At 36.5% G+C, this 27,301-nt stretch overlaps 2 protein-coding genes and 1 long non-coding RNA gene across 3 annotated transcripts in view; 1 reads left to right on the top strand and 2 right to left on the bottom strand.

Annotated features, from left to right (window-relative positions):
- Positions 1-19,679, bottom strand: znf800b (zinc finger protein 800b). The gene is given in 6 exon segments (NM_200436.1): positions 1-1,025; positions 7,469-8,663; positions 9,075-9,218; positions 9,331-9,426; positions 15,339-15,441; positions 19,582-19,679. Coding segments are annotated over 5 exon segments (1,515 nt in total). The 5' UTR covers positions 15,418-15,441; positions 19,582-19,679; the 3' UTR covers positions 1-1,024.
- Positions 19,671-26,173, top strand: LOC141381556 (uncharacterized). The gene is made up of 4 exons (XR_012401730.1): positions 19,671-20,719; positions 21,236-22,572; positions 22,663-23,088; positions 23,178-26,173. It is a non-coding gene; the product is annotated as an uncharacterized lncRNA (long non-coding RNA).
- Positions 25,944-27,301, bottom strand: part of atxn7l1 (ataxin 7-like 1) — a 23,501-nt gene continuing 22,143 nt past the window's right edge. The window contains exon 13 of the transcript XR_012401727.1: positions 25,944-26,240. The gene's annotated coding sequence lies outside the window, so the exon portion shown is untranslated. The remainder of the gene's footprint in view (positions 26,241-27,301) is intronic.

The following is a 27,301-nucleotide window of genomic DNA, read 5'->3' as shown; positions in this document are numbered from 1 at the left end:
TTTTTTTCCTCTGTTTATTGTTAGTGAATACAATCAGATTACAATGAGAAATCATTTACTAAATCCTCCAAGTAAATGCCTGTAAAGACCTGGATTTTGAGATGAAGAAATAATTAAACAACTGAGTCTAAAACTGATAACAGAGCATTTCAAGCACTGCAGTTGATGCAACTAAAGAGGAACAATAATAAAACATTGGACAGAAAAAGTGTTTCACCTCCAGTTCAAACATGGACAGTCTATCTTCTTGCCCAGATCACGTTATTTCCAAACATAAAAAAATCCTTTTTTCTAATATAACTGAAGTAGACTGTTCCAGTGGTCTTCAGCGTCCAGCACTTTCACAGAAATGGACAAGAAAAAAGACTAGCCTATGCAACTGCACTGAATGCCAATGTGTGCAATAGATGTCAATAGCCAGTCTTCAGCAGCGGTTCGCAGGAGTTTGTGGATCATTTGTGTCTTGAAGCTTCGCCTGAGGCCAAACTCACTGCGATGAAGTCCTGGAACAATCGTCTGGCCATTTTTGGACAGAAACGTCAAGTCTTATTGATGGCGGTGGAGGAAAAAATAAAGCAAATAATAGCTTTTTCTCTCACTGCAGGGGTGACCAACCCTGTTCCTGGAGATCTACCTTCCTATAGATTCTAGTTGCAACCCATATCAAACGCACATGCCTGTAATTATCAAGTGCTGTTCAGGTATTAATTAATTGGCTCATGTGTGTTTGATCCGGGTTGGACCTGAACTTTGCAGGAAGGTAGATCTCCAGGAACAGGGTTGAGCACCACTGTCTTAGTTCATCAGAGTGTCCCTTAATCATAGGATAATAGACAGAATATTCATGATACATTCTCTGATATGAGTGTTTAGGACCAAGGGAAAGCTCTCGAATACATTCCCAAGGTATTTTACACTCTATTTGTGACCGAGAGTCTTTTGTGGATAGATTTTGAGTTAATTAATAGGTCTTGTCATTCTTTTTTCCGATGTTTCCGCGAGTCCAGTTTGTGGTCAGACGATATCTAATAAATAAAGACAGGAAAAGGAGAATAAGAATGGTATTTTAGGGTTTTATAGACAGTTATTGTGTTATTTGAAACATGCACAATGGTATCACAGATATACCATTGTAAGTATATATATATATATATTTATTTATTTATTTATTTATATTATAGGTGTGAACCTACACTGGTCTCACGGTACGGTTTGGTTACAATTATCATGCCATCGATTCTTCAAAACAATTTCTTCAACAATTTTTAAATCTAAAAATTAAAATCTATAAATGTATTAATATTTATATATTATTTGTAATACAATATTGTCCTTTAATACAGGCAGTAAGATACAAGAACTATACACTTAAATTTACCTGCTGAAAGAAAACTCTCTTTTTGAATGCATCAAACAAAACTCCAATACATGCACAGAAGACAACATGAGCATTTATAGCAAATAAACTAATGGTAATATTATTCCACTTCCTTTTGAAGCGCTGTCTCCACCCGCTCAACAGAAAGGGCTGCGTTTGGCTTTAGAAATGAAATCGCTGTTCACCGATGAGTCAATCGGTTACAGTCTGTATGCGCATAATACGCCGGTATCACAGGTAATCCATGATAGACACAGTGGAGAAAACTCACACCTCAGGCACGCTCATGTCTGGATCACCAAGTATAGCTTTAACAGCCGAGAGGAGGAAAAAAGTTACCTCACAAATAGGCCAGCGCAGCAGGTCAAATGTCCAAAGTGTGTGAGAAAGAAAGGCAGAGATGAGACTTTACATCTCTCCTTAGTACTGAAATAGCGGCTCATGTGCTGAGCCTTCTTCAGTGTCACTTAAAGACTTTCCAGCAAACTCACAAGCAGTTAAGATGTGCATAATTATCTAGCTTTTAAGTAGTAGGAGTGTTTTATTTAGTCGCCCTCGCCTTATTCGCCATAGTATTCTACTATGACATCACGCATAGGAAACAAATGACGTAAATTCTATATATATACAGCAGTTAACATTTAAAAGTCGGTCAAGACCCAAAACTGTGTGTGTGTATGTGTGTGTGTATATATATATTAATTTTTTCGATAGCTGTGTATATGTTATATATATAAGATATACACAGCTATCGAAAAAATTAAGAGACCGCTTTAAAATTAGCCGTTTCATTTATTATGTTAAGGTATTATATTAGGTATATATTCGGTTTATTTTATAAGGTCTGCTAACATTTCTTCCAAAATTAACAATAAAATATTGCATTTAAATCTCTTTTCTTCCCCAGATGAAGAAAATCGGTCAGAATAACTAATGTTTTCACCTGTGGTGATTGAAAATCTAGATTATTCCAACAAATACAGATTTCTAACTACTAATATTTGGCAATAAATTAATTTAAGTTTCTGTCATTTTAAGTCAAAAAAGCTGTCAAATTGAAGGCAGAATTGCATGTTTTTTGCCCATAAAGGTACAGTCAATGTCATAATTATTAGCCATAATTATTAATACAAGACAAATTAACATTTCAACTTTACATCTGGAAGAAATGTCATCAGTTTAGTTTAAGTTTCAAGAAATCTCTTAATTGTTTGTGTCCATAGCTGTTTTTATATATAATCTATGCTGTGCACGGAAGCTGTATGTCTTGAACAGACTCCAGTGTTTACTCTTAAGTAACTCTCTGCCACACGTCAAGAGGGAGCAGGCAGTAATCCAGCCTTCATGTGTTTTCGTGTAACTTACAGCAACCCAGGGATGAACACAAGGACTAAGGCCCAGAGGAACAAGTCAAATGCTAACTGTCAGCCTGACATATGGACTTCTACCGCAGGGACAATATGAGGCATTAATGTGAAGAAAAAAAAAACAAGTCAAAAATGGACATGGAAACTTAAAGGCAACCGTATTTAAAGATAAGATCGCTCTTCTTATCTCTGCGGTCCTTTGACAGAGCAAAACTATTTTTACAAATATAATGGAGCAGGTATAATGGTATAATTTAGCAGTTTTAAAACCTTGACTTTTTCAAACTGCAGTACACCCTGAAATCGTCCCATGCGTATTCATTAGCTCAACTTTGCGTCAAGAACAAGTCTTAGGGAAGGTAGTATTATACTAGTAAAACTGAGGGCAGAATTGCATGCTTTTTAGCCTTAAAGGTAAGTGCAGATCTGCTCACTGAAGTATTGCATGCATTTCTGCCAAACAGAGAATTGCATGACGAATCATGATCTGCCTTCTGATGTTTTGGCAGTATTGCATGCATTTTGGGGACAATATGATGCATTAATGTGAAGAAGAAAAAACCAAGCCAAAAATGGACAAGGAAACGCAAGGCAATCCTACTTGAAGATCAGAGTGCTTGTCCTGTCTCCATGCTCCTGTGACAGAGCATTAAAAACACGTACACACTGTATGAACAGTATAACAGAAAAGTTTAGCGGTTTTAAAACCTTGACTTTTCCAAACTGTGGTAAGCCCTTGAAAACGTCCCATGCGTAATTGTTAGCTCAATAGTGCATCAAGAACGAACCTTAGGGACGGTGGTATTGCACGAGTAAAACTGCAGGCAGAATTGCATGCTTTTTGGCATTAAAGGTAAGTGCAGGTCTGTTCACTGAAGTATTGCATGCATTTCTGCCAAACAGAGAATTGCATGACGAATCATGATCTGCCTTCTGATGTTTTGGCAGTATTGCATGCATTTTGGGGACAATATGATGCATTAATGTGAAGAAGAAAAAACCAAGCCAAAAATGGACAAGGAAACGCAAGGCAATCCTACTTGAAGATCAGAGTGCTTGTCCTGTCTCCATGCTCCTGTGACAGAGCATTAAAAACACGTACACACTGTATGAACAGTATAACAGAAAAGTTTAGCGGTTTTAAAACCTTGACTTTTCCAAACTGTGGTAAGCCCTTGAAAACGTCCCATGCGTAATTGTTAGCTCAATAGTGCATCAAGAACGAACCTTAGGGACGGTGGTATTGCACTAGTAAAACTGCAGGCAGAATTGCATGCTTTTTGGCATTAAAGGTAAGTGCAGGTCTGTTCACTGAAGTATTGCATGCATTTCTGACAAACAGGGAATTGCAGATAGAATTGTGATTGCATGATCTGCCTTCTGTTTCTTTTTTTTTTTGGGACAGTATTGCATGCATTTATGAGTCAATCATATTAGGGACAAAAGCAAGTCAAAAATGGCCATGGAAACCCAAGACAACTTGTGACTACAGCGACGTGATTGATACCACAAAATGTTTAAACACATTAAATAACCTACTTTAGGAACAGTATAACAGAAAACTGTAGCGGTTTTAAACCTTGACTTTTTCTAAACTGGGGTAAACCTTGAAATCGACCCATGCTGGTCGATAACTGTTAGCTTGATATGCATCAAGAACGAGCCTTAGGGAAGGTAGTACTGTACTAGTAAAACTGAAGGCAGAATTGCATGCTTTTTGGCCTTGAAGATAAGTGCTCACTAAAGTATTGCATGCATTTCTGCCAAACAGGGAACTGCAAAAAGAAGGCATTATGGTTGGTGAGTTGGACCCAAGGGCTGCTGGTTGGATTCCCAGTCCCAGCAGGATTTGAGGGTGCTCTCTTCATCTTCGATACCCCCTCACTCATTTTTTGACTGTTTATACTGTTTTCCTTTGATACCCAGCTGAGGTGCCAATGAGCAAGGCAGCTAACCTCTTATTGCTCCCCGAATACTGGAAGCAACAGCTGCCCATTGCTTAGTGTGTATGCTCACTTGTGCCTCATTCAAAATGTGCATGTGCACTTGGATTGTTTAAAACCAGAGGACCATCTTTGAGTATGAGTAAAACCATACTTGACAAAAGCTCACTTCGCTATTGACCATTTCCACAAGATGGTTATGATGCATTTAATGGTCATCAGCATCTAGTTTTTAAAGTTTTAAAGAAATCCAAGGCAGCCTTATTTGAAGATCAGAGATTTTGTCTGGTCTCTGTGGTCCTGTGACGGAGCGACGTGATTAATACCACAAAATGTTTAAACACATTTAAAAAACCTTACATACTGTAGGAACAGTATAACAGAAAAGTTTAGCGGTTTTAAACCTTGACTTTTCTAAACTGCGGTAAACCTTGAAATCGATCCATCTGTTAGCTTGATTTGCATCAAGAACGAGCCTTAGAGAAGGTAGTACTGTACTAGTTAAACAGAAGGCAGAATTGCATGCTTTTAGGCCTTAAAGATAAGTGCTCACTGAAGTATTGCATGCATTTCTGCCAAACAGGGAATTCCAGAAAGAATTGTGATCGCTTTATCTGCCTTCTGATGTTTTTGGCAGTATTGCATGCATTTTGTGGACAATATGATGCATTAATGTGAAAAAAAAAAATCAATTGAAAAATGGCCATGGAAACCCAAGGCAGCCTTATTTGAAGATCAGAGCGCTTGTCTGGTCTCCGCGGTCCTGTGACGGAGCGGCGTGATTAATACCAAACCGGCGCTGTTTCCAAGGCCACGGGTGACTTATCTTAATTGCTTCTTAAAGAAGTGCCCCTCTCGGCTCGACGGGGACCCCGAGGGCTCTTTAAACCTTGAGGTGAGACCTAATTTCCAGGACCTTGCTGTGGCATCCATGCTTCATTCTTCCGTGCAGGAAGTCCACCCTGGGATTCCTCCTATTCATTAGCAACAAGGCTGTGGTTGCAATCCGCCAATCAACCAACTCCCGCAACAACACACACCGGGCTGCTGTGCCAGCCAAATTCAGGAGGCAGAACGAACACAAGCACAAAAACTAGCAACTTGCCAACCAGCTTGATCTTTTAAGGCATTGTTAGCTCAATTTTGCATCAAAAACAACCCTTAGGGAAGGTGGTATTGTACTAGTAGAATTGAAGGCAGAATTGCATGCTTTAGTTAAGTCATAGTTAAGTCATAATTATTAATTGCCAAACAATTGCAGAAAGCATTGTGATTGTATGACCTGCCTTCTGAAATGTTTTGGCAGCATGGCATGCATTTTTGCCAAACAGGCCACATGATCAACTTTGAGATGATCAAGGCAAATTCAAAAGGATAAATGTGTGCAGTTCATGCCAAAAAGGCAAGTGCACAATGAGGTGGCCTATTGTACTATTTAAATGAGGCCTATTGTGCCACTTTTTACAAGATGTAAAATAAGTCTCTGATGTACCTAGAGTGCAAAGTTTCAGCTCAAAATAGCACACAGATAATGCTTCATAACTCTAACCTTTTTTGGCTTTGATCCTAATTGTGCCGTTTTGGTGACTGTCACTTTAAATTCAAATCCGATTGTGCTCTTTAAAAGAGGGCGGAGCCACAAATGCATAATATGCCACTACAGAATAGTATTTTTGGATATGTGCCGAATATTAGCATCATTGACCCATAACAATGTACAGTACCTATTACTGTCAGTATGTTTGTGTGCTCTTTATTCAGTTTCTATTCTAATTCGCAGTTAAGTGGAAGAAAAAAAATTGAAATGCAAATCTATGTGATAAAAAGCATCAGTGAACAAATAGATTTTCCCTAATAGCAAATATTAGTATATAAATAAGTATATTGATCGCAAGTGCTCATATTGTGATCACATCTCGGTTTTGTTCTGTTGATTTGTAATTTCAAATACTCGTAGCTTGAAACAGATAGAAATATGACTGCTATTAGCGTGACTACTATGGCGAGGGCTAAAACGGAGCAGTGCTCATAATATCGAGCGGAGAAAAAAAAGACAGCTGGGAAACGTAACCAGCTTTGCATTTTTATAGGAAACAGTTTAGATCTGTTTAGGGTAAGAGGTGTGCGAGTTATTGCCGTCTATCACTGAATGTGAATGTTGAAAACAAAACCAACTCATCTCCGCTCCTTTAGTGCCCCTCACAGAGCTTGTTCCATGCTGGCATTTCTCCTCTTGGGTTTTAGGTTTTGAAAAAGGAAAAAAATCCCACCACCCTGTCCAAGCATTAGGGATACCGGGTGTCAGATTTGCACAATCCATATGCACAACGCTTTGGCTTGTTTCCCTCACTGGAAAGCTTGACAGAGCCCCTGCGAGTAGCTACGGTTGCTAAGCCACGATTGGTGGGTGGCGGTTTTTGGGTGTGGCTTAACGAAAGGTCAATTGAAGATAAAAGGAGATCGAGCTTTCTCTGTAGTAGGTCCTAAAATGTGGAATGGGCTACCTATGTCCATTAGCACAATTTCCATTGAATCTTTGTTCAGAGGGAAACTTAAACTACACCTCCTAGAAAGAGCTTTTAAATCAGGAGAAAATTGATCCAATCTGGTGTCTTGTTGTTTATCGTTGATGTTGTGTGCTATGTTGCATGTATTCTATGTTGTTTTATCTGTCGTTGTCTATCATTGGTAGTTTGATTTTAGGTTTGTACAGCACAATGGTCAAAACCTGTTGTTTTATTGTGCTTTATAAAGAAGCTAACTAACTAACATGTACTCACCAAAGCATGGCCTTTGACCTAGTTCTGACTCCTGCGCTCCTGGATGCGGTTTTCAGATGCATTCTCTTGTGCAACCCCAGATACCTTGTCTTCATGAAGCTCTCCCCACAGACGTCACACACATGCACTGATTTCTTGGTGACACTGCCTTTGGGGCTATCAGGCTTCGCTTTTTTCACTTCCTTTTTGTGGTGCACCTTATTACCAGTCTTTAAGGTCTTGTTGCGCAGTGCTGTTTTCGTCAGGTTCTTTCGTGTCACGTATGGCGAAGCATGCTTGGAGTTAGCTTTTAACTCCTGTTGATCTCGATCTTTGGACAGATCCTTGCTCAACACAACATCCGCTGGCTTCTTGATTGAATAGTCCTCCAGCGACTGGGAGATCTTGCTCAAGTACAAGGATTTCTTCTTGTGGAAGTCTGAGAGATGGCGCAGCACATCTCTCTTGCGGCGTGTTTTATAGTGGCAGAGCGGACAGCAGTAAAACTTGACGAAGAAGTCAGTACCGTTATCTGTGTGCAGCTCAATGTGCTTCTCCAGGTTCTGCTCGGAGCTGAATGTCCGTCTGCAGAGCTTGCAGAAGCACGTCTTGAAGTCAAAACCTATAGTGAATTTTGGATCCTTGTTCTCCTTGGGATTCTTCGAGCTCTGGGAGTCAGATGAAGAGCTTGGGCTTGCATTGGGATTGTCTGCAAGTTTGCCATTGGTCATCTTCTTAGATTTGCTTGTCAAACTAGAGGACACAACCTTATGAACAGTCTGCATGTGTCTTTTAAGGTGGCCTCGAACTCTGTAAGTCCTGTTGCAGAGGATGCATTTGTAAGCCAGATCACCTGCTTCTTCTGTTGTCTCCTCGGGTTCTTCACTATCCTGATGCACCTTGCTTTCGTCTGCATCTACTCTCTCTATTATGTCAACGTTCTCTCTTTCATCGTGTATATAACCGTTTTCTTCCTCTCCCAAGGGGATCTCCATTGTATACAGCTCTTGGTTGTCTGAGATGTTGTGTCCCCAGCTGTTTGTGCTATGATTAGGGCTTGAAGATGCCAGGCTGTGGTCTTTGGACAGGTATTGATACACAGCATTCTGGTTGCCGGCAATGGGCTCCAGTGTTAATACACATTCCTCTTTATTGGAGTAAGGGTAGATGGCTTCAAGAAGTTCTTTCACGCTCTTCTTGCCATCAACAGAAAGAACTACAAGCAGAAGTGGATCTTAGTTAAAAGGACTCAAATTACGGTTGCATTAAATGTTATATTAAAGAGACCGTTCACTAAAAATCTGGAATTTCTGTCTTCATTTACACACATTTTGGGTGTTGCCAACTGGTTTGTATTGGGAGTCTGGCTTTATTCTGTGAGAACATCCGGCTGGATGTACATTATCCCTTATAAAGTTCTATGGGGTAAATTAAATGCTATAAAAGTGCAAGCCGTAAGTATTAAGTTGGTTTTAAAAGTTTTTCTATGCCAAAAATAAAATAAACACAAATCCTACCAAACATAATTAGATTTTACAGCCATATGGCACTGAAAGTACATCAGGGTGATTTCAACAGTGATCTCTTTGGAACAGGATCAAAAGCAGAAAAGTTATATTATACTAACCATCATGTTCAGGCATTCGAGTGAAACAGTACATTTCTCTGTGTTTGATCAGATTAGGAAGGCCACGGAAGAGACTGCGGCAGAGTTTACATTCAAAGATGGTGTCCACCTCTTTCAGGAGAATGTGCTTCAGCTGTGCAGTACCTGCAAATGAGCACAAGAGGGCAGTGATGAGGCTTGAGGAGATTGTGTCCTGGGGCTTGAATTTTCACATACTTTACATATTATTTAAACATATCATGTAGAGACAGTGTACCTGTGCGGAAACACTCAATGATCTGCTGGATGCCAGATTTAGAGGTGAGCATTGGGGTTTGGAGTAAGGGAGGATCTCCTGGTTCTGTTGAGTAAACTGCGAGAGAAATAGAGCTTTTCTCAGTTACATCAATGCACTGTTTAAAATATGCAATATATACATTCTACATAAGATGCATGAGCTGTGTTTACATTAATCTTGTGACATAAAAGCCACACTCTTCCTTGTGAACAATTAAGCGTACTGTTAAAAGCCACCTGCTGCTACAAACTAGCCTAGAGTGACATCCGCCGTTAAAAACAAACATAGAGCACCATCTGTTGTCAAAAACTAGTCTAGAGCACCCTCTGCTGTTAAAAACTAACCTAGAACGCCACCTGCTGTTAAAAACATAACAAGAGCACCACCTGCTGTTAAAAACTAGCCTAAAGCGGCATATGCTGTTAAAAACTAGCCTAGAGCAGCATCTGCTGTAAAAACTAGCCTAGAGCGTCACCTGCTGTTAAAAACTAGCTTAAAGCAGCGTATGCTGTTAAAAACTAGCCTAGAGCAGCATCTGCTGTAAAAACTAGCCTAGAGCGTCACCTGCTGTTAAAAACTAGGCTAGAGCGACATCCTCTGATAAAAACGTGCATAGAGCACCACATAGAGCATCGTCTGCTGTTAAAAACTAGCCTAGAGCGTCACCTGCTGTTAAAAACTAACTTGGAGTCCCACCTGCTGTTAAAAAAACTTGCATAGAGCACCTCCTAGCGCACCATCTAATTTTAAAAACCAACCTAGAGTGCCACCTTCTGTTAAAAGTTTGCCAAAAGCACCACCTGCTGTTAATAACTAGCCTAGAGCAACATCCGGTTTTAAAATTTAGCCAAGAGCACTGCCTAGAGCATCGTCTGCTTTTGAAAACTAGCCTAGAGCACCGCCTAGAGCAACATCCAGTGTTAAAACTAGCCTAGAGCAACATCCGGTGTTAAAAACTAGCCTAGAGCACCACCTAGAACACCGTCTGCTGTAAAAAACTAGCCTAGAGCACCGCCTAGAGCAACATCCAGTGTTAAAACTAGCCTAGAGCAACATCCGGTGCTAAAAACTAGCATAGAGCACCACCTAGAACACCGTCTGCTGTTAAAAACTAGCCTAGAGCACCGCCTAGAGCAACATCCATGCATCGATCGATCAATACATCCACCCATCCATCCATCCGTCCACCCATCCATCCATCAATCTATCCTTTTGTTTACCATTGATCGATCCATCATTCCATCCATCCATCTATTCTTTTGCATCTCATCCATCTATTAATCTATTCATCCATCCATCCATCCATCCTTTTATTTCCCATTCATCCGTACATCCTTGTTTTCCATCCATCCATCTGTTTTCCATCCATAATTTTATTTTCCATCCAACCATCCATCCATGCATCCTACCATACATCCATCAATCCATCCTTTTGTTATCCATTTATTTATTTATTTATTTATTTATATTTATATATACATATTGTTGGATTGGCTGGTTTGTTTGTTGAATTTATCCAATATCCACACCACAAAAAAACAATCCCATTAGTAAACGCTCACACTAAAGCTCTTTCCATTGCATCACAGAAAGCGCACGCAGTTAATAATATTCAGTTATAATGCTGCTTATCTCCGTTATTAACACTTATGTCAGCGTGTCAGGCTGAATAAACCAGCGCAGACAAACTCATTATGCAGAAATGATGATCTGAAGTCTCGTCGGCTGAGTTCATGCCAGTGTGTTTTGGATGGCAGATCTGGCTGATATGACTCATATGCATTCAGCGCTTCAGCTCGTGCTTTTGTAAATGAGACTTTATTAAAGTTTGCATTATTGATGGCCGCCGCCTGACACTGTCTCGATGAGTATTTGCGAAAACGTCTGGCTCTGAAACAAAAGCTTTGATTTAATACGCGTCTCCATTTTTCCACTGGATAAATCGGATGATATCTCTTCTGTTTGGGTTACGGATGCCAATATTTCACAGCTTTGATTAATGGAGCTCTGCATCGCGGAGGCTATTAGAGGAAAGGGGTTTATTAGTGGAGTTGGAAATATCGCTAGTGTTAATATTGTTCGTATGCTTGAGGCATGATATTACAGGCAAAAACACTGCTTTTTCATGCACCTGTAAAGATACCATTTCGGCTATTCCTAAATTGTTTTTTTTTCCAGTCTAATGTAAAGAAAACTTCAAAAATAAAATATTTAAAATATTTTTTTCTGCAGTTTATCAATTCTGTATCATCCATGTTTTTTACTTATAATTTTAGTAAAGTGTTTAATTCTTCATTTATTCACTGTTCGTTTATTATTCATTCATTCGTTCTCTTTTCGGCTCAGTCCCTTAGTTATCAGGGGTTACCACAGTGGAATAAACCGCCAACTTATCCAGCATATTTTATTACGCAGCGAATACCCTTTCAGCCGCAACCTAGCACAGGGAAACACCCACACACTCAAACACTATGACAAATTTAGCTTATTCAATACCCCTATAGCGCATGTGTTTGGACTGTGAGGCAAACTGTAAGGCAAACCCACATCAAAACGGGGAGAACATGCAAACTCTACACAGAAATGTGTAGCGGCCTGCGAACCAGCGGCCTTCTTGCTGTGAGGTGACAGCTGTGTTGTTGTAAATTATTATTCATTATATTTATTATTTGAAATTATATATTAACTATTGGTAATTAACTAATTATTATTAATTACAACAAGGGCGGCACGGTGGCCGCCTTACAGCAAGAAGGTCACTGGTTTGAGTCTTGGCTGGGCCAGTTGACATTTCCGTGTGGAGTTTGTTGGCGTGGGTTTCCTCTGGGTGCTTTAGTTTCCCCCACAGTCCAAACACATGCGCTACAGGGGAATTGAATAAACTAAATTGGCCGAGTGTGAATGGAAGAGTGTATGGGTGTTTCCCATTACTGGGTTGTAGCTGGAAGGGCATCCGCTTTGTAAAACATATGCTGAATAAGTTGGCAGTACATTGTGGCAACCACTGATGAATAAAGGGACTAATCCGGAAAGGAAAATTAATGAATAATTGCAACACATTTCACAAACTATTGATAACTTCATAAGTTATAATAAGGAATTAGTTTTAATATAATCATACTTTAAGGTCGCTATTTTTTTTATTCTTTAAAACAGTCTCTTTGAGGTTTTGATCCTAATTGTGGAGTTTTGGTGACTGTCGCTTTAAATTCAAATGAGTTTGTGCTCTTCAAAAGAGGGCGGAGCTATAAATGCCTCTGTGTCAGCCTAGTGGGAGAGATGGTCACTAGTGGGCGGGGCTTTCCCCCTCTGATGACACGTACAAATGGAGAATGTCATGCTAGAGTTTCTGTTTTTTTTAAGTGTGACTATAAAAAATAAAATTAATACATATTTATAATTAGAAGCTGGTTATATTCACACACTGCTGCCACACATCTGTGTTTAAAACCCTTATAAAAGTGATTTTTGCATAATAGGGATCCTTTAAAGAAGCATTTTCATCACTTGAGCTGATATATGCGCAGCAAGACGATAACTCTTCACTACGTGAGGAGGTGAAAAATCAATGGAGTGTGAAGATACGGAGCAGGAACACAGCTGAGGATAAAGCGACCAAATCAGCTGGAGATTGATGATGGAGATGCTGGAGAATTTATGACCGGACCAGCGGTGTGTTTAAAGCAAGACTCGCCGTATATTGAAGGTGTTTTATGACTGTGTGAGGGAATTTCCTCCAGAAACGGCCTGAAGTCTGGCAGCGAGGTGAGGAGGTGGACGTTTATACACACACACACTCTCACACACACTCACAATCAATCCCGTGCTGTGAAGTTGAACGCAGATGATGGATGTTTCTGTGGGAGTGAAGGATTGGTGTGTTTCTGCTAGAGCGGGTCTCATCTGTACATTAGAGACCAGGGTTTGAATATTGAGCACGTGACAAGTGTCAGATGAGTGAAAAAAAACTTTGTTTTAGAGAATTAATGACTGTCTCTGAGTGATGGTATATGGGCATGACAGTGTTGTTATTATTATTTTTTTTTAGTAACCAAAGTTTTTAAAAAGACAGAAAGAAAAACGTAGGAATAATACTTAAAACTTTAAATTTGTAGAACAAATTAATAATAATAATAATAATAATAATAATAATAATAATAATAATAATATGTACATGTATTCTATTATTATTATTATTATTATTATTATTATTAATGGCTACCTAAAAACTAATAAATAATAAAAGTAATAAATGCATTTAGATTAAGCACAAAACTATAATAATAGTATTATTATTAATAATAATAGTATTAATAATAACAATAACAATAATAATAATAATAATAATAATATTTCTGTGTTATATATTATATATTAGATTATAACTATATTATTATTATTTTAAAATCTAAAGGAATGGCTACCTTAAAAACTAATAATTATTATTATTATTATTATTATTATTATTATTATATTTTTGGTGTTATGATTTATATATTAGACTATAACAATATTATAGTTATTTTAAAATCTAAAGGAATGGCTACCTTAAAGATAATATAATAATAATAATAATTATTAGTAGTAGTAGTAGTAGTAGTATTATTGGTATTTTTATTATTGTAATTATTATTATTATTATTATCATCATCATTACAGATTGTATTGGAATGGCTACCTTAAAAATTAATTAATAATAATAATAACAATAAAATAATAATAATAATGTGCTATATATTCTAATATTATTATTATAAAATATATTGGAATGGCTACCTTAAAAACAAATTCATAATAATAATAAAAAATAATGTGTTATGTGTATTATTATTATTATTATTATTATTATTATTACTACTATTACTATCATTATTATTATTACTATTATCATCATTATAAAATGCATTAAAATAGCTACCTTAAAAAACAAAAAGATTTAACAAATACATTTGAATTAAGCACAAAAATAATAAAACTATAATAATAATAATAATAATAATAATAAAATGTTGTGTTATATATTATATACTGGATTATGACAATATTTTTATTTCAAAATATATTGGACTGGCTAAAAATAAATAATAATAGTCATAAATACATTTAGATTAAGCACAAAAATAATAATAATAATAATATAATAATAATAATAATAATAATAATAATAATAATAATAATAAATACATCTAGATTAAGCACCAAAATTACTTATTATATTACTAAATGTTACTTAAACTGGAAAATAATATAATACAACAGTGACCTGTGCTGTTTGTTAGGGTTGAATATTTATATTTTTAAACTGTGAAAAATATGCAAATGGAAAATATGCAAAAACATATAAAAGGAGGAACAAGTAAATTTTTTTCATTTCAAATTCATTTATTTTATATTAAATTATAACTTAAATATAACTTACTAAACGTATAAATAAATAATTTAAAATAAATCATTTAGATTAGTTTTACTTCCATGATGTCCTCAATATCCTTCTAAACATCCTGACTGGAAAACAATACAGTACATAGGAAAAATCATTTAAACTCAAGCGCCTCCCCCATGCATTAGTCGTCGTCATCAAAATGGGTGTGGTCTAATTACATCCTACTATATAAATGCTGAAGATCATCCCAATCCATGCTCCAAAACACTGAACTGCATAATACTACATTAATAAACCTCACAGATTCACTGTTAGTTTCCATTTCACACTCAGTTATGTATGCATTTTCTTTCATTATAGCCACAGGCTGAGGGGGAGGAGTGTGATCTTTTCTCTGTAAGGGTCACAGACTTCAGTGACCCCAACTGAGTGCACGACAATAGCAAGCCATGAGGAATTTGCACTAATCCTCTAACAGTGAAAGGATCAGAGCGAATGGGTGGCTATTGAAATGCATTTACTTTTGTTCAGTCCAAACTAGTCCAGGTGAAATGAGCGTCATGTATTATTCATAGAACATTTAATAAACAGTCAGAGAGTTCACCTGGTGTCTTGATGGGATGATCAGATCCAGGAGAGACATCCGTCTGGCAAGATTTTTCATTGGACGGAGCTTCCTCCATCCTAAAAGCACATTAAACGAGTCTCTGCAGAGATTGAGAGAAAGGTAGATCAATAAATGGCTCCAAAAGCCGAAATGTACAGCAGAAATGTGCTGACAAACACTCTTAAAGTACACATGAATATCAAAACTAACCATATTGATTTTGTCAGCTCACATTGCTAGTTTTGTGGTGGTCAATTCATCTGTGCACGTCATTAGGAAAAATAAAAATGTATGAGATTGTAATCTAACATTGAAACCTGTTTGTTTTCAGTTCAAATCTCAGATTACCTCAGCCTGAGGTATTGGGCAGGGCTAGCATACTTAACCACGCCCCTTCAGCTGTCAGTTTTGACAACAAACAGAAACGTTAAGCAGGAAGAGTCTGTTAGGTTGTAATAACTCTTCCCAAACACTTTCCACTGATCTTTCTGAATGAAATGCCTACTTTACTACATCCAATCCGATCACAGATGAAAAACGAAACAACAAACGGGGCCCTGACTCAATACTTACTAAAGCCTGCATGTAAAAAGAGCCATCAAACACCACTCACAGAGACAATGGGTGTTAGATGAAGCAGCCATTGACATTTTATTGAATAAAGAAGAGTGCTGGCTGGCTGCTTTCCAAATGCTTGGCTAGACTGACCAAATTAAACTAATTAAATGCAAGAAATAATAATAAAATAATATAATTTAATCATAAATAAAAAAGGAGAAATAATTTTCTATTTTTAATATAATTTTTTTCTTTAGGACATAAACGAAAAATTTAAAAAATGAAAATAAATTAATTAAAAAACTCAGAATAATGTTTCCTTATACATGTGAAAAATTAAAGGACCAAATATTATCATGATTTTTATTAAAATTACTTGATTTCTGTTCTTCAGACAAAGTTGTCATGCATATAAATGCATAAAAATCTAAGATTATATTAAAATAAAAAAATATTAAATATAAAATGTTATGAAAAAATGATGGTCACACTTTACAATAAGGTTTATTAGTTAATGTTAATTAATGCATTTACTAACATGAACAAACAATCAACAATACATTTACTACTGTATTAGTTTATGTTAGTTAACGTTAGTTAATGACAATACCGTTGTTCATTGTTAGATCATGTTAACTCATGGTGCATTAACAAATGTCAACAAGAATGGACTTGGATGTTAATAATGCATTAGTAAATGTTCAATTATAATTAATAAATGCTGTACGTGTGTTGTTCATGATTAGTTCATGTTAGTTAATACATTAACTAATGAACCTTATTGTAAAGTGTTACCAAAGTGATATAAAAAGTCATAGACTACATTTGAGATGTACATTGTGTTTTGTTGTTGTGTTTTTGGAAAGCAAATAATTCACTTTTACCCACTCAAAATGAACAGCATGGACATTGTACTAAATATCTTCCTTTGTGATCGACAGCCTCATAGTTTGTGCTGACGTGAGGGTGAAAAAATGATGACAGATCACAGATTTTTGTGTTTTATTAACTATCTACTGCTCTATGCTGACATCTGTTGGAAACAATATTCTTCCAGCTAAATAACTTACAGCGATAGTTCACCCAAACAAATGTATATTCCCGTTGTTTGCATTCCTTTAAGTGGTTCCAAAACCTCCATGAGCTTCTTTTATTCTGTTAACACAAAATAATATGTTTTGAAAAATGTTCCCGTAGTTCCTATGGATGCCAATGGAAAGTGACTTCCAACATTCTTCAAAGTATCTTCTTTTGTGTTTAACAGAAGACGGAAACTTGCAGGAAAGTGAAGGGTGAGTTATGGCATAATTTTCAGTTTAGGCTGAACTGCCCCTTCAAAAATTACACATGACAAGTGTACTGGGAAGTAAACAAAAGCCTATTTTACACCATCAATTTAAACCCATTCTAATCATCTTATAAATATTCAAATATATAGTTATGAATCTTAGTAGTGCTGCTTGTTTTATAAATATATATATTTATTAATTGCTGTATTTGACATAATTGTGGGTGATAAACACCTCAGCATATTGTCACATCAACATAACATATCAAATTGATTAAGAGTTGACATGTGAAAATGTGACAGCATTAACTATGCATATATAACAGATTTACAAAGCTGTATTTCACACTTAGTTACAAAAATTAACAACTTTTGTTTATTTAATAATTTAGAAATATAATGTATAAGTGTATACAAACAAAAAAAAAGTCAAAATTATTTATTTTACATGAATTAAAAAAAAAATTAATGACTAAAAATGTGATATTAATTATGCCAGGCCAGTAGATGGCGGTGTCACTCTATACAGAAATGCTATACACCTGTGCAAATACAGTCCTGTAGTTCATAAATATTGTTTGTGTGTGTGTGTGTGTGTGTGTGTGTGTGTGTGTGTGTGTGTGTGTGTGTGTGTGTGTGTGTGTGTGTGTGTGTGTGTGTGTGTGTGTGTGTGTGATTACAAACCCTTAATACACATTTAATTCACAAAAAAAAATCAAAACTTTGGCAACATTTTGATGCACAACAGCACTTTGAATCCCGTTTTCAACTATTTGTCTTTGCAAGCCTCTCAAAATGTTGTTGTCATTCATAATAAGTTATTTTATAACGTCTAGAGTCACTGGCAGCTAACTTATCAAGCAAAGCTTAATAACTGCAAAAGTTAATTTATGCAGAAAAATTAGAATAATTATTACAATCACATGAACTATGTCTGCATATTCAATCATTTTGACTCAAATTTTTTCCCCAAATCTTCTGATTTTACTTCCAGCATCTGTTTACAGTGTACTGTGTTACACAGAAACAATTTATGTTGGTAAAGTCTAGATCAGATATGCGGCTGGCCGGAAGTGCATCAATATAGCAGCAATTTATGAAACTGTATAGCAATAATTCATATTTTACAGTACTGTGATGATTGGGTTTAGGGTTGTAGTGGGGGGTAGACGTTAATAAAATACAATAAATGGGTAATTTAATAAATTATATAAAATATTCTCTGTAACTTCGGGCCGCAACCATATCCGATCTAACAACAACCATTTAGGCACCAATAAAAAAAAATTAAGGAATTAAGTTAATCTGTACAAATTTAAGTGTTTTTAACATAAAACAAATAAGTTGGGCCAAAAAAATATAAAAAATTGTGTTGTTTCAGCTCATTTTAATTAAGTAATTTGATAAATTTCAACAAAGTGCACATACAGTTTTCAAAAAATAATGAATTGCTTAATTTCTGTACTAATTTATATTCCTTCTGCATAACATGTAGCCTACTATACATTTAGAAAGCATTGTTAAACAAAATAGGTAGGTAGTAAAAACAGCTGACTAAAGTTTAAACAACTATACTGGCATTTAAAACAAATAAACTGCTGATGAGTTTAATGTTATTTTCATTTACAGTTGTCAGTCTAACATTGGGTTTAATCAACACTAGAAACAACATCGAGAAACTGTGGCTCAATCACGCTAGTTTCGCATTAAACACACGTCTAAAAACTTTCTAAACTTCTCCTTAAGTGTGTTTTTCAACTTCACACACTGAGTTTTGATTGAATAACACGTTGTCACAAAACACAAACTTCCACTTTAGCATAAACATTGTGTTTTCGCTCACGCCTCATCCAGAAACGTGTTTGAAAGCAACACAGTTTACGCTAACAAACGACACTCAATGAGGAAGAACCACTCGCGGTGCGTTTTAAAACAATAAATATCACCTGACGCGTATAAATAATATTAAAAGACTTTCGTAAACACCAAATAATGAACTTTAAAACCTATAAACATCACGTATTTGTATTTTGAAACCAAAAATCCCCTCACTTGCAGCTGCGTGCGTCATTGCGCGTAACCGCTGGAGAGCCTCGCACCATTGCGCGCGCTCTCCTCACTCACACGCGATCAAAACGAGCACAAAACACAACCAATACAGTTAACAACAACCTTTTCCATCCGAAAACTATGTAAACATTTAATAAAGGTGAGCGGGATCATAACCGAGCCGCGTCTTCGCGATCCTCAGCCCGAACAACAAAACCATGACGCCATTTTCTGCAAAACAACAGCCTTCGGGGAGGAAACGCGACGCGTTTACGCGTCTTAAACACACACAAGTCGCTTCATCTTATGTTTGAGATCCTAAAAGAAGCTTGTTGTTGTTCTCACCGATAAATTCCCGGAAGATCTTCGACTTTGGCTCTCTTGAGGTGCTCCTGGATGTTGCGTGACGCGTCCACGCGCATGAATGTGACTCTCTCCAGCACACGTGCACTATTGAGCAAACACTTGAAATCCATCAGGGTGCCGTGACCTAGTGAGTATACTTAACTTACTTAACTTGTACACAAGAAGTTTGGTTTTATATTTGCTCATTAAGACTTTCTCCTTGATAATACAGTCTCATAAAAGTATTATTTGCTAATAGGGAAACCACATTAGCAGCCAAAGACTATCAAAGTACATTGTTAGCAGTTAATTAAATAGTGCTAATGTTATTTTAAAGTAACTTACATGTGATTTCAGATTGAATATTAAAAGTACCACAGCATACAAACAATAGGGAGCGTGTCACTAAATAAATGTGCGAATATAAAACTAACTTACCTCACTCACAAGAAGTCTTATCTAAAAGATCCAGTGTTCGAGTTTCCAGAAGAGTCGATGGATAAATGATCGCCAAACATGACATTCAGGCTTAAGTTGATCTATGCGGCTAATAATAATGCAGTAAATCACTTTGGCTATCATGCAAACAAGTTTTAAACAGTTTAAAAGTTTACAACTAGCTCTAAAATAAAATTCTGACAATTATTGAACTAAAGAATAGGATGAAAAGTTCAATAAGCCAGCTCAATAAATTGTTAAACTTTGCATAGCCTATTCAATATTTTTTTTTTTAATAATCACATTTTAACTTGTTTAATAATTACAATCATTTAATGTGTGGTATACTATTAATAAAGAAAAAGTCTAATAAAGCGAATTAAAAAAAGCTTTCCACACTAACTTAGCTGTTTACATTTAACAAAATGAGATCGTATTACTAATCATAGGCTACGCATAGTCTTAATATAATAAAATGTCACTAATACTACTATTAATAGTTTTATTAGTCGGATATCTTACCCAAAAACTGATCTATATTTACAGTATATGTAGAATAATAATGTAAAATGTGTGATGCAAAATAAGCGGTCAATGCAAAGTAAACTGACCTCAGGTGCCGGGTAGACACGTTGCTAGGAAACCGTCGAGAATAGCGCGGGAAAAAAATCATTCATTAGATAGACGGATGGATGGATGGGTAGACAGACAGACAGATAGATAGATAGATAGATAGATAGATAGATAGATAGATAGATAGATAGATAGATAGATAGATAGATAGATAGATAGATAGATAGATAGATAGATAGATAGATAGAGGCATAAATCTATAGATGGATGGATGGATGGATGGATGGATAGATAGATAGATTGATAGACGGATAAATAGATAGATAGATAGATAGATAGATAGATAGATAGATAGATAGATAGATAGATAGATAGATAGATAGATAGATAGATAGATAGATAGATAGATAGATAGATAGATAGATAGATGGATGGAGGCCTAAATAGATAGATAGATAGATAGATAGACAGACAGACAGACAGACAGACAGACAGACAGACAGACAGACAGACAGACAGACAGACAGACAGACAGACAGACAGACAGACAGACAGACAGATAGATAGATAGATAGATAGATAGATAGATAGATAGATAGATGGAGGCCTAAATAGATAGATAGATAGATAGATAGATAGATAGATAGATAGATAGATAGATAGATAGATAGATAGATAGATAGATAGATAGATAGATAGATAGATAGATAGATAGATGGAGGCCTAAATAGATAGATAGATAGATAGATAGATAGATAGATAGATAGATAGATAGATAGATAGATAGATAGATAGATAGATAGATAGATAGATAGATAGATAGATAGATAGATAGATAGATGGATAGATGGATGGAGGCCTAAATAGATAGATAGATAGATAGATAGATAGATAGATAGATAGATAGATAGATAGATAGATAGATAGATAGATAGATAGATAGATAGATAGATAGATAGATAGATAGATAGATAGATAGATAGATAGATAGATAGATAGATAGATAGATAGGACAGACAGCAGGAATAAACACTAAATTCTGAACAGACACTTGACTGTAAATCAAGAACACAAGCAGAGCACGTTAGAAAAAAAAATGTATTTCTGTAACAGCCGAAATGCAAAATATCATCAAACCTGAAAATACACATCTATATCATTGAGAACACATGGGCCAAGAGGACACAAACTGTATAAAGGACACGAGAGAACGAGATAAATGCCTATTAACACCTCCAATGCGACATCTGGAGAGTCAGAATAGTCCAGCAGGTATAAAAATAAGGCCTTCGAAATCTTTACAATTGTTATGGCTGGGTCACACTGAAGCACTGCAGGTATAATACATATCGATATTTCATATAATCGATCTATGGACATTTGTGTTTGAGGAGAGGAAGGACACTGTATGAAGCCGCTTGTGCAATGACAAAACCATCTATTTAGCAAATGACATTCAGTAATAATGGCAAAGTAGTAGTAATACGCACACATGCAACAATGCATTTCTCAGTAGACGAACTGAACAGAAAGAAGAACATTAGAGAAATAATTCATATTGCTTCGGGCAGTTTCCTTTACGTGGATCAAGCGGTGAGTCGTTCACAGGGATTTTAAGCTTGTAACGATACATTTATTCCATTAAAACCAATGACAGTTTAAACCTTACACAGTTCCTAGAATGAAAAAGATAAGATGACTGAAAACAAAAATAAAAAGGCCAAAAAAGTCAGATTACTTTCAGAAATAAATTAATGTTAGCATGGGACCAGTATTGGGATGATTTACAAATTTCAATTTACCCCCTACCCACCCCTGGACATACAGCTGTGGCGAAAAACTGTTCAAGAAAAAAAGACTCTGCATCAATTCAGAGATTTTTTTTAAATGCATCGCTATTCTCTCTTCAATCAATTCTTATTTAGTTTTAAACCAAACATGGTGCTCTGGGCTAGTTTTTAACAGCAGACGGCGCTCTAGGCTGGTTTTTAACAGCAGCCGGCGCTCTAGGCTGGTTTTTAACAGCAGACGGCGCTCTAGGCTGGTTTTTAACAGCAGACGGCGCTCTAGGCTGTTTTTTAACAGCAGATGGCGCCCTAGGCTAATGTTTAACAGCAGATGGCGCTCAAAGACTAGCTTTAAACCGTGGACGTAGCTCTAAACTAGTTTTTAACAGCAGATGGCGCTCAAAAGCTAGTTTTTAACAGCATACGTCGCTCTAGGCTAGTTTCTAACAGCAGATGGCACTCTAGGCTGATTTTTAAGAGCGAACAGCACTCAAAGGCTAGATTTTAACACCTGATGTCGCTATAAGCTAGTTTTTAACAACAGATGGCGCTCATAGACTAGCTTTTAACAGCAGACGTCACTCTAGGCTAGTTTTCAACAGAAGATTGTGCTCAAAGGCTAGCTTTTAACAGGGGTTTTTGCTCTAGGCTAACTTTTAACACAGATGTCGCTCTAAGCTAGCTTTTAGCAGCAGATGACACTTAAAATGTAGCTTTTAACAGCAGTCGTCGCTCTAGACTAGTTTCTAACAGAAAATGGGGTTCTAGGCTAGGTTTCAACAATAGACAGTGCTCTAGGCTAGCTTTTAACAGCAGGTGTCGCTCTAGGCTAGTTTATAACAGCAGGTGGTGTTCAAAGACTAGCTGTTAACAGCCGACATTGCTCTTAGCTGGTTTTTAACAACGGATGGTGCTATTGGCTAGTTTTTAAAAGCAGACGTCGCTCTAGGCTAGTTTTTCACAACGGACGTTGCTGTAGGCTAGTTTTGAACATCAGATGGTGCTCAAAGGCTAGCCCTTAACATTGGATGTCGCTCTGGGCTAGTTTTTTAACGGCAGATGGCGCTCAAAAGCTAGTTTTTAACAGCAGACGTTGCTCTAGGCTACTTTTTAACAGCAGATGGCGCTCAAAGGCTAACTTTTAACAGCAGACACTGCTCTAGGCTAGTTTTGAACAGCAAATTACGCTCAAAGACAAGCTTTAAACAGTGGACGTTGCTCTAGGCTATTTTTGAACAGCAGATGGCGCTCAAAGACTAGCTTTAAACAGCATATGTCACTCTAGGCTAGTTTTTAACAGCAGATGGCACTCAAAGGCTAGCTTTTAACAGCGGACGTCGCTCTAGGCTAGTTTTGAAAAGCAGATGGCGCTTAAAGGCCAGCCTTTAACAGTGGACGTCACTCTATGCTAGTTTTGAACAGCAGATGGCACTCAAAGGCTAGCCTTTAACAGCAGACATTGCTCTAGGCTAGTTTTTAACAGCAGATGGTGCTCAAAGGCTAGCTTTTAACCTCGGACGTCGCTCAAGGCTAGCTTTTAACAGCAGACGTCACTCTAGGCTAGTTTTTAAACATCGAACAGCGCTCTAGGCTAGTTTTTAACAGCAGATGGCACTCTAGGCTAGTTTTTAAACAGCAAACGGTGCTCTAGGCTAGTTTTTAAACAGCAGATGGTGCTCTAGGCTAGTTTTTAAACAGTAGATGTCGCTCTAGGCTAGTTTTTAACAGCGGATGGCGCTCTAGGCTAGTTTTTAACAGCAGATGGCGCTCTAGGCTAGTTTTTAATAGCAGACGGTGCTCTAGGTTAGTTTTTAAACAGCAGATGGCGCTCAAGGCTAGTTCTTAAAGAGCAGATGTCGCTCTAGGCTAGTTTTTAACAGCGGATGGCGCTTTAGGCTAGTTTTTAACAGCAGACGGTGCTCTAGGCTAGTTTTTAAACAGCAGGTGGCGCTCTAGGCTAGTTCTTAAAGAGCAGATGTCGCTCTAGTCTAGTTTTTAGACAGCAGATGGCGCTCTAGGCTAGTTTTTGACAGCAGACGGCGCTCTAGGCTAGTTTTTAAACAGCAGATGGCGCAATATGGACTTTTTTTTCATCACCCATGAGGAAGAGCGCTTGTGCATTCAGTGAGCAATGTAAATTGGCTTTTATTTCACGAGATTAATGTAAACGCAACCAACACACGTGTAATCCGCTTAAACATTTCCTAAGTTTATTAATGATTATTTTAAGATTAAGTGGCATTTGTAAGGAATTATATGCAAGCAGAGTATGGCTGCTTGTAAGCATACAGCACCATCTGCTGTTAAAACTATCATAAATGCTGTTATTCTGCATGCCAGGCCAGTAGATGGTGATATCATCTGTAAAGAAACATCAAGTGCCCGTGCACATACAGTTCTGTAGTCCACTAAATTGCTGTTTTGGTTGTTTGTTTGTTTTGTTTTTTTCAGTTTTTATGCCCCATGTTGTCCCATGAGTAGGCCGCACGGAATCTGTGCGCGCAGAATTCTGCAGATTTTTAGCCCATCATTTATTCTGTTTATTTACTTGTGTAAATGTGTGTAAATTTAGATTTATTCAGTTTTTAAATTAGTTTCAGTAATATTATTGACTAATATGAAAATATTCATATGATTTGTTTACAGTACAGTTTGTAAAGTAATATTTTCTTTCTTTTAGTAGATATTTTAGTAAATATTATATAAAAGAATTACTCTGTTTACCAAATAATGTGGATCCAATTAGATTTGCATTGTAAACATTAAATACAAGTTAAAAAGTTATTACTTTTTATTTAATATATTAAGGTTGTAGTTAAGATACTCCCAAAATCATTGCACATGATTCTGCAGATTTTTACCAAAATTCTGCGCAGAAATAGCAAAAAATGTCCGCAGATTCCGTCTGGCTCTACTCATAAGTTAATGAATCATTAAAATTAATAGTTTTGAAAAGTTTTTTGTTAATTGCTAAAATCTGTTTTGTGGAAATGCCCCATTATAGAAGAAAAAATAACAAAATAAATACACAAAAATAAATAAATTAATAAAAAACTTTAAACAAGTAAAAAATAATAATAAGTCAGAATGGATTAAACTGGCTGAATGAAACAAAAGAGATAGAGTACATATTGCTTTAGGAAGTTTCCTTTACATGGAAGCAAATGGTTTTGCTCAGTGTTTTCTCCTGAAATCATAACCAAACACATAGCCTAAAATATTATTTCAACCAAATGCAATTTAAATCTCAGTGAATTCCTGGTGAAATCGGCAACTTGACCAGTTTGGAAACCTGTTTGGAAATAAACATTAAGAAAACGACAAAATGAGATTAAACAAATGCTAACATGCTGCTTTGTTCATGTTATTTTAAAATAATGATAATTTCCAAACATGTTTGCAAATAAAGCACAAAAAAACAAAAATGGATAAAAATTGCACTGCTTTGCCATAGTGACATTCATTCATTTCTAAAAGAGGGACGTTATAGTTATACTTCATAGCTTTGGTACAGCTCATAATGTGACGCAGGAGCACAAAACCAGTCTTATGTTGCACAGGAATATTTTTGGCAAATTCCAAAAGTTTTTAGTTGTATTCCGGCAAAATATAGTGCTATCCTAACAAACCATACATCCACAAAAGCCTATTTATTCAGCTTTCAAATTATGTATAAATCTCAATTTCGAAATAATTTACACTTATGACAGGATTTGTGGTCTAATGTCAAACTTATAAACTGCAGTACAGACTTTTGTTGCACTAAAACAAGATCAATATAAGCTTTCATAACCAGGTCAGTTTGCAGTTCTGTTTACTTAGGAAAGGGGTGTCCAAACTCGGTCCTGGAGGGCTGGTGTCCTGAAGAGTTTAGCTCCAACCCTAATCAAACACACCAGAACCAGTTAATCAAGCGCTTACTAGATTTACTAGAAACTTCCTGGCAGGTGTGTTGAAGAGAGTTGGAGCTAAACTCAGCAGGACACCGGCCCTCCAGGACTGAGTTTGGACACCCCTGACTTAGGCGGTCCTTCATTCAGCTCTGGAAAAATATATATATATTATTGTGGCAATAATTCTATAGAATAATCTCTGTTGATTAACGTGCAATGGGAAAAGGCAAAACATTGTAACCGATCGTCCTCGCCTCGTTTTCACAACCTTAAAAGTATTACAGCGCCAAATCCACATGGAAGCACTTCACCCATAATAGATGGCGTGGAAGGGATCCGGGGTTGGTTTTTTAGCTCTGACAGTTTCGCATTGGCAGCAAGGCAACACGGTAATAATCGTACATTATGTTTGCGGGGGGGTAAAGAAGAGGCGTCACAGCAAACACAAGCCGGGTTTCACAGAGAGTACATTGTCTCAACAACTATACATGATTATTCCTCCTCCTCCTCCTCATATTATATAGCAACACTTTTATAAATAAAAAAGTATCTCCGATAGATGAAAGTGCAACAAAAGGGATCTTTAGAGGAGTTCTGCCTCCGTAAGAAATATTACGCAAATGACGAAGACCTTCTCAGAGATCAAACAAGAGGAAATTGAGTTTGTTTTGTAAGATTAAGGAAACAGATTAGAATTAAGGGAAGATTAAGGCTTAAACCCAAATTATACATTGGTTTTTAATATGGAATATGCGTAATATGAATTTCATTATCGTACAGTATATGTCTTGCTTCTGGTTTCTTGGTTTAGTGTTGACACTATGTGGATAAAATGCCCCAAAAACGTGCAAAAATAATTCAGTGTTTATCTGCAAACTGTGCATTGCAAGCATACTTAGAAAAATCAGGCATGCACATAAACTTGTAACTGCTTTTGCACTACTTATTTTGTCCACAAGGTGTCAACAATGAAAGAAAAGTAAAGAAACTAACTAGTGAAGACAGCAAAAAAAACACAATATCAAATGG

Source organism: Danio rerio, chromosome 4 (genome assembly GCF_049306965.1).
Source record: "Danio rerio strain Tuebingen ecotype United States chromosome 4, GRCz12tu, whole genome shotgun sequence".
Classification (NCBI taxonomy): Eukaryota; Metazoa; Chordata; class Actinopteri; order Cypriniformes; family Danionidae; genus Danio; species Danio rerio.
The sequence above is the reverse complement of the archived record's forward strand: the minus strand, read 5'-3'. Positions and strand labels throughout refer to the sequence as shown.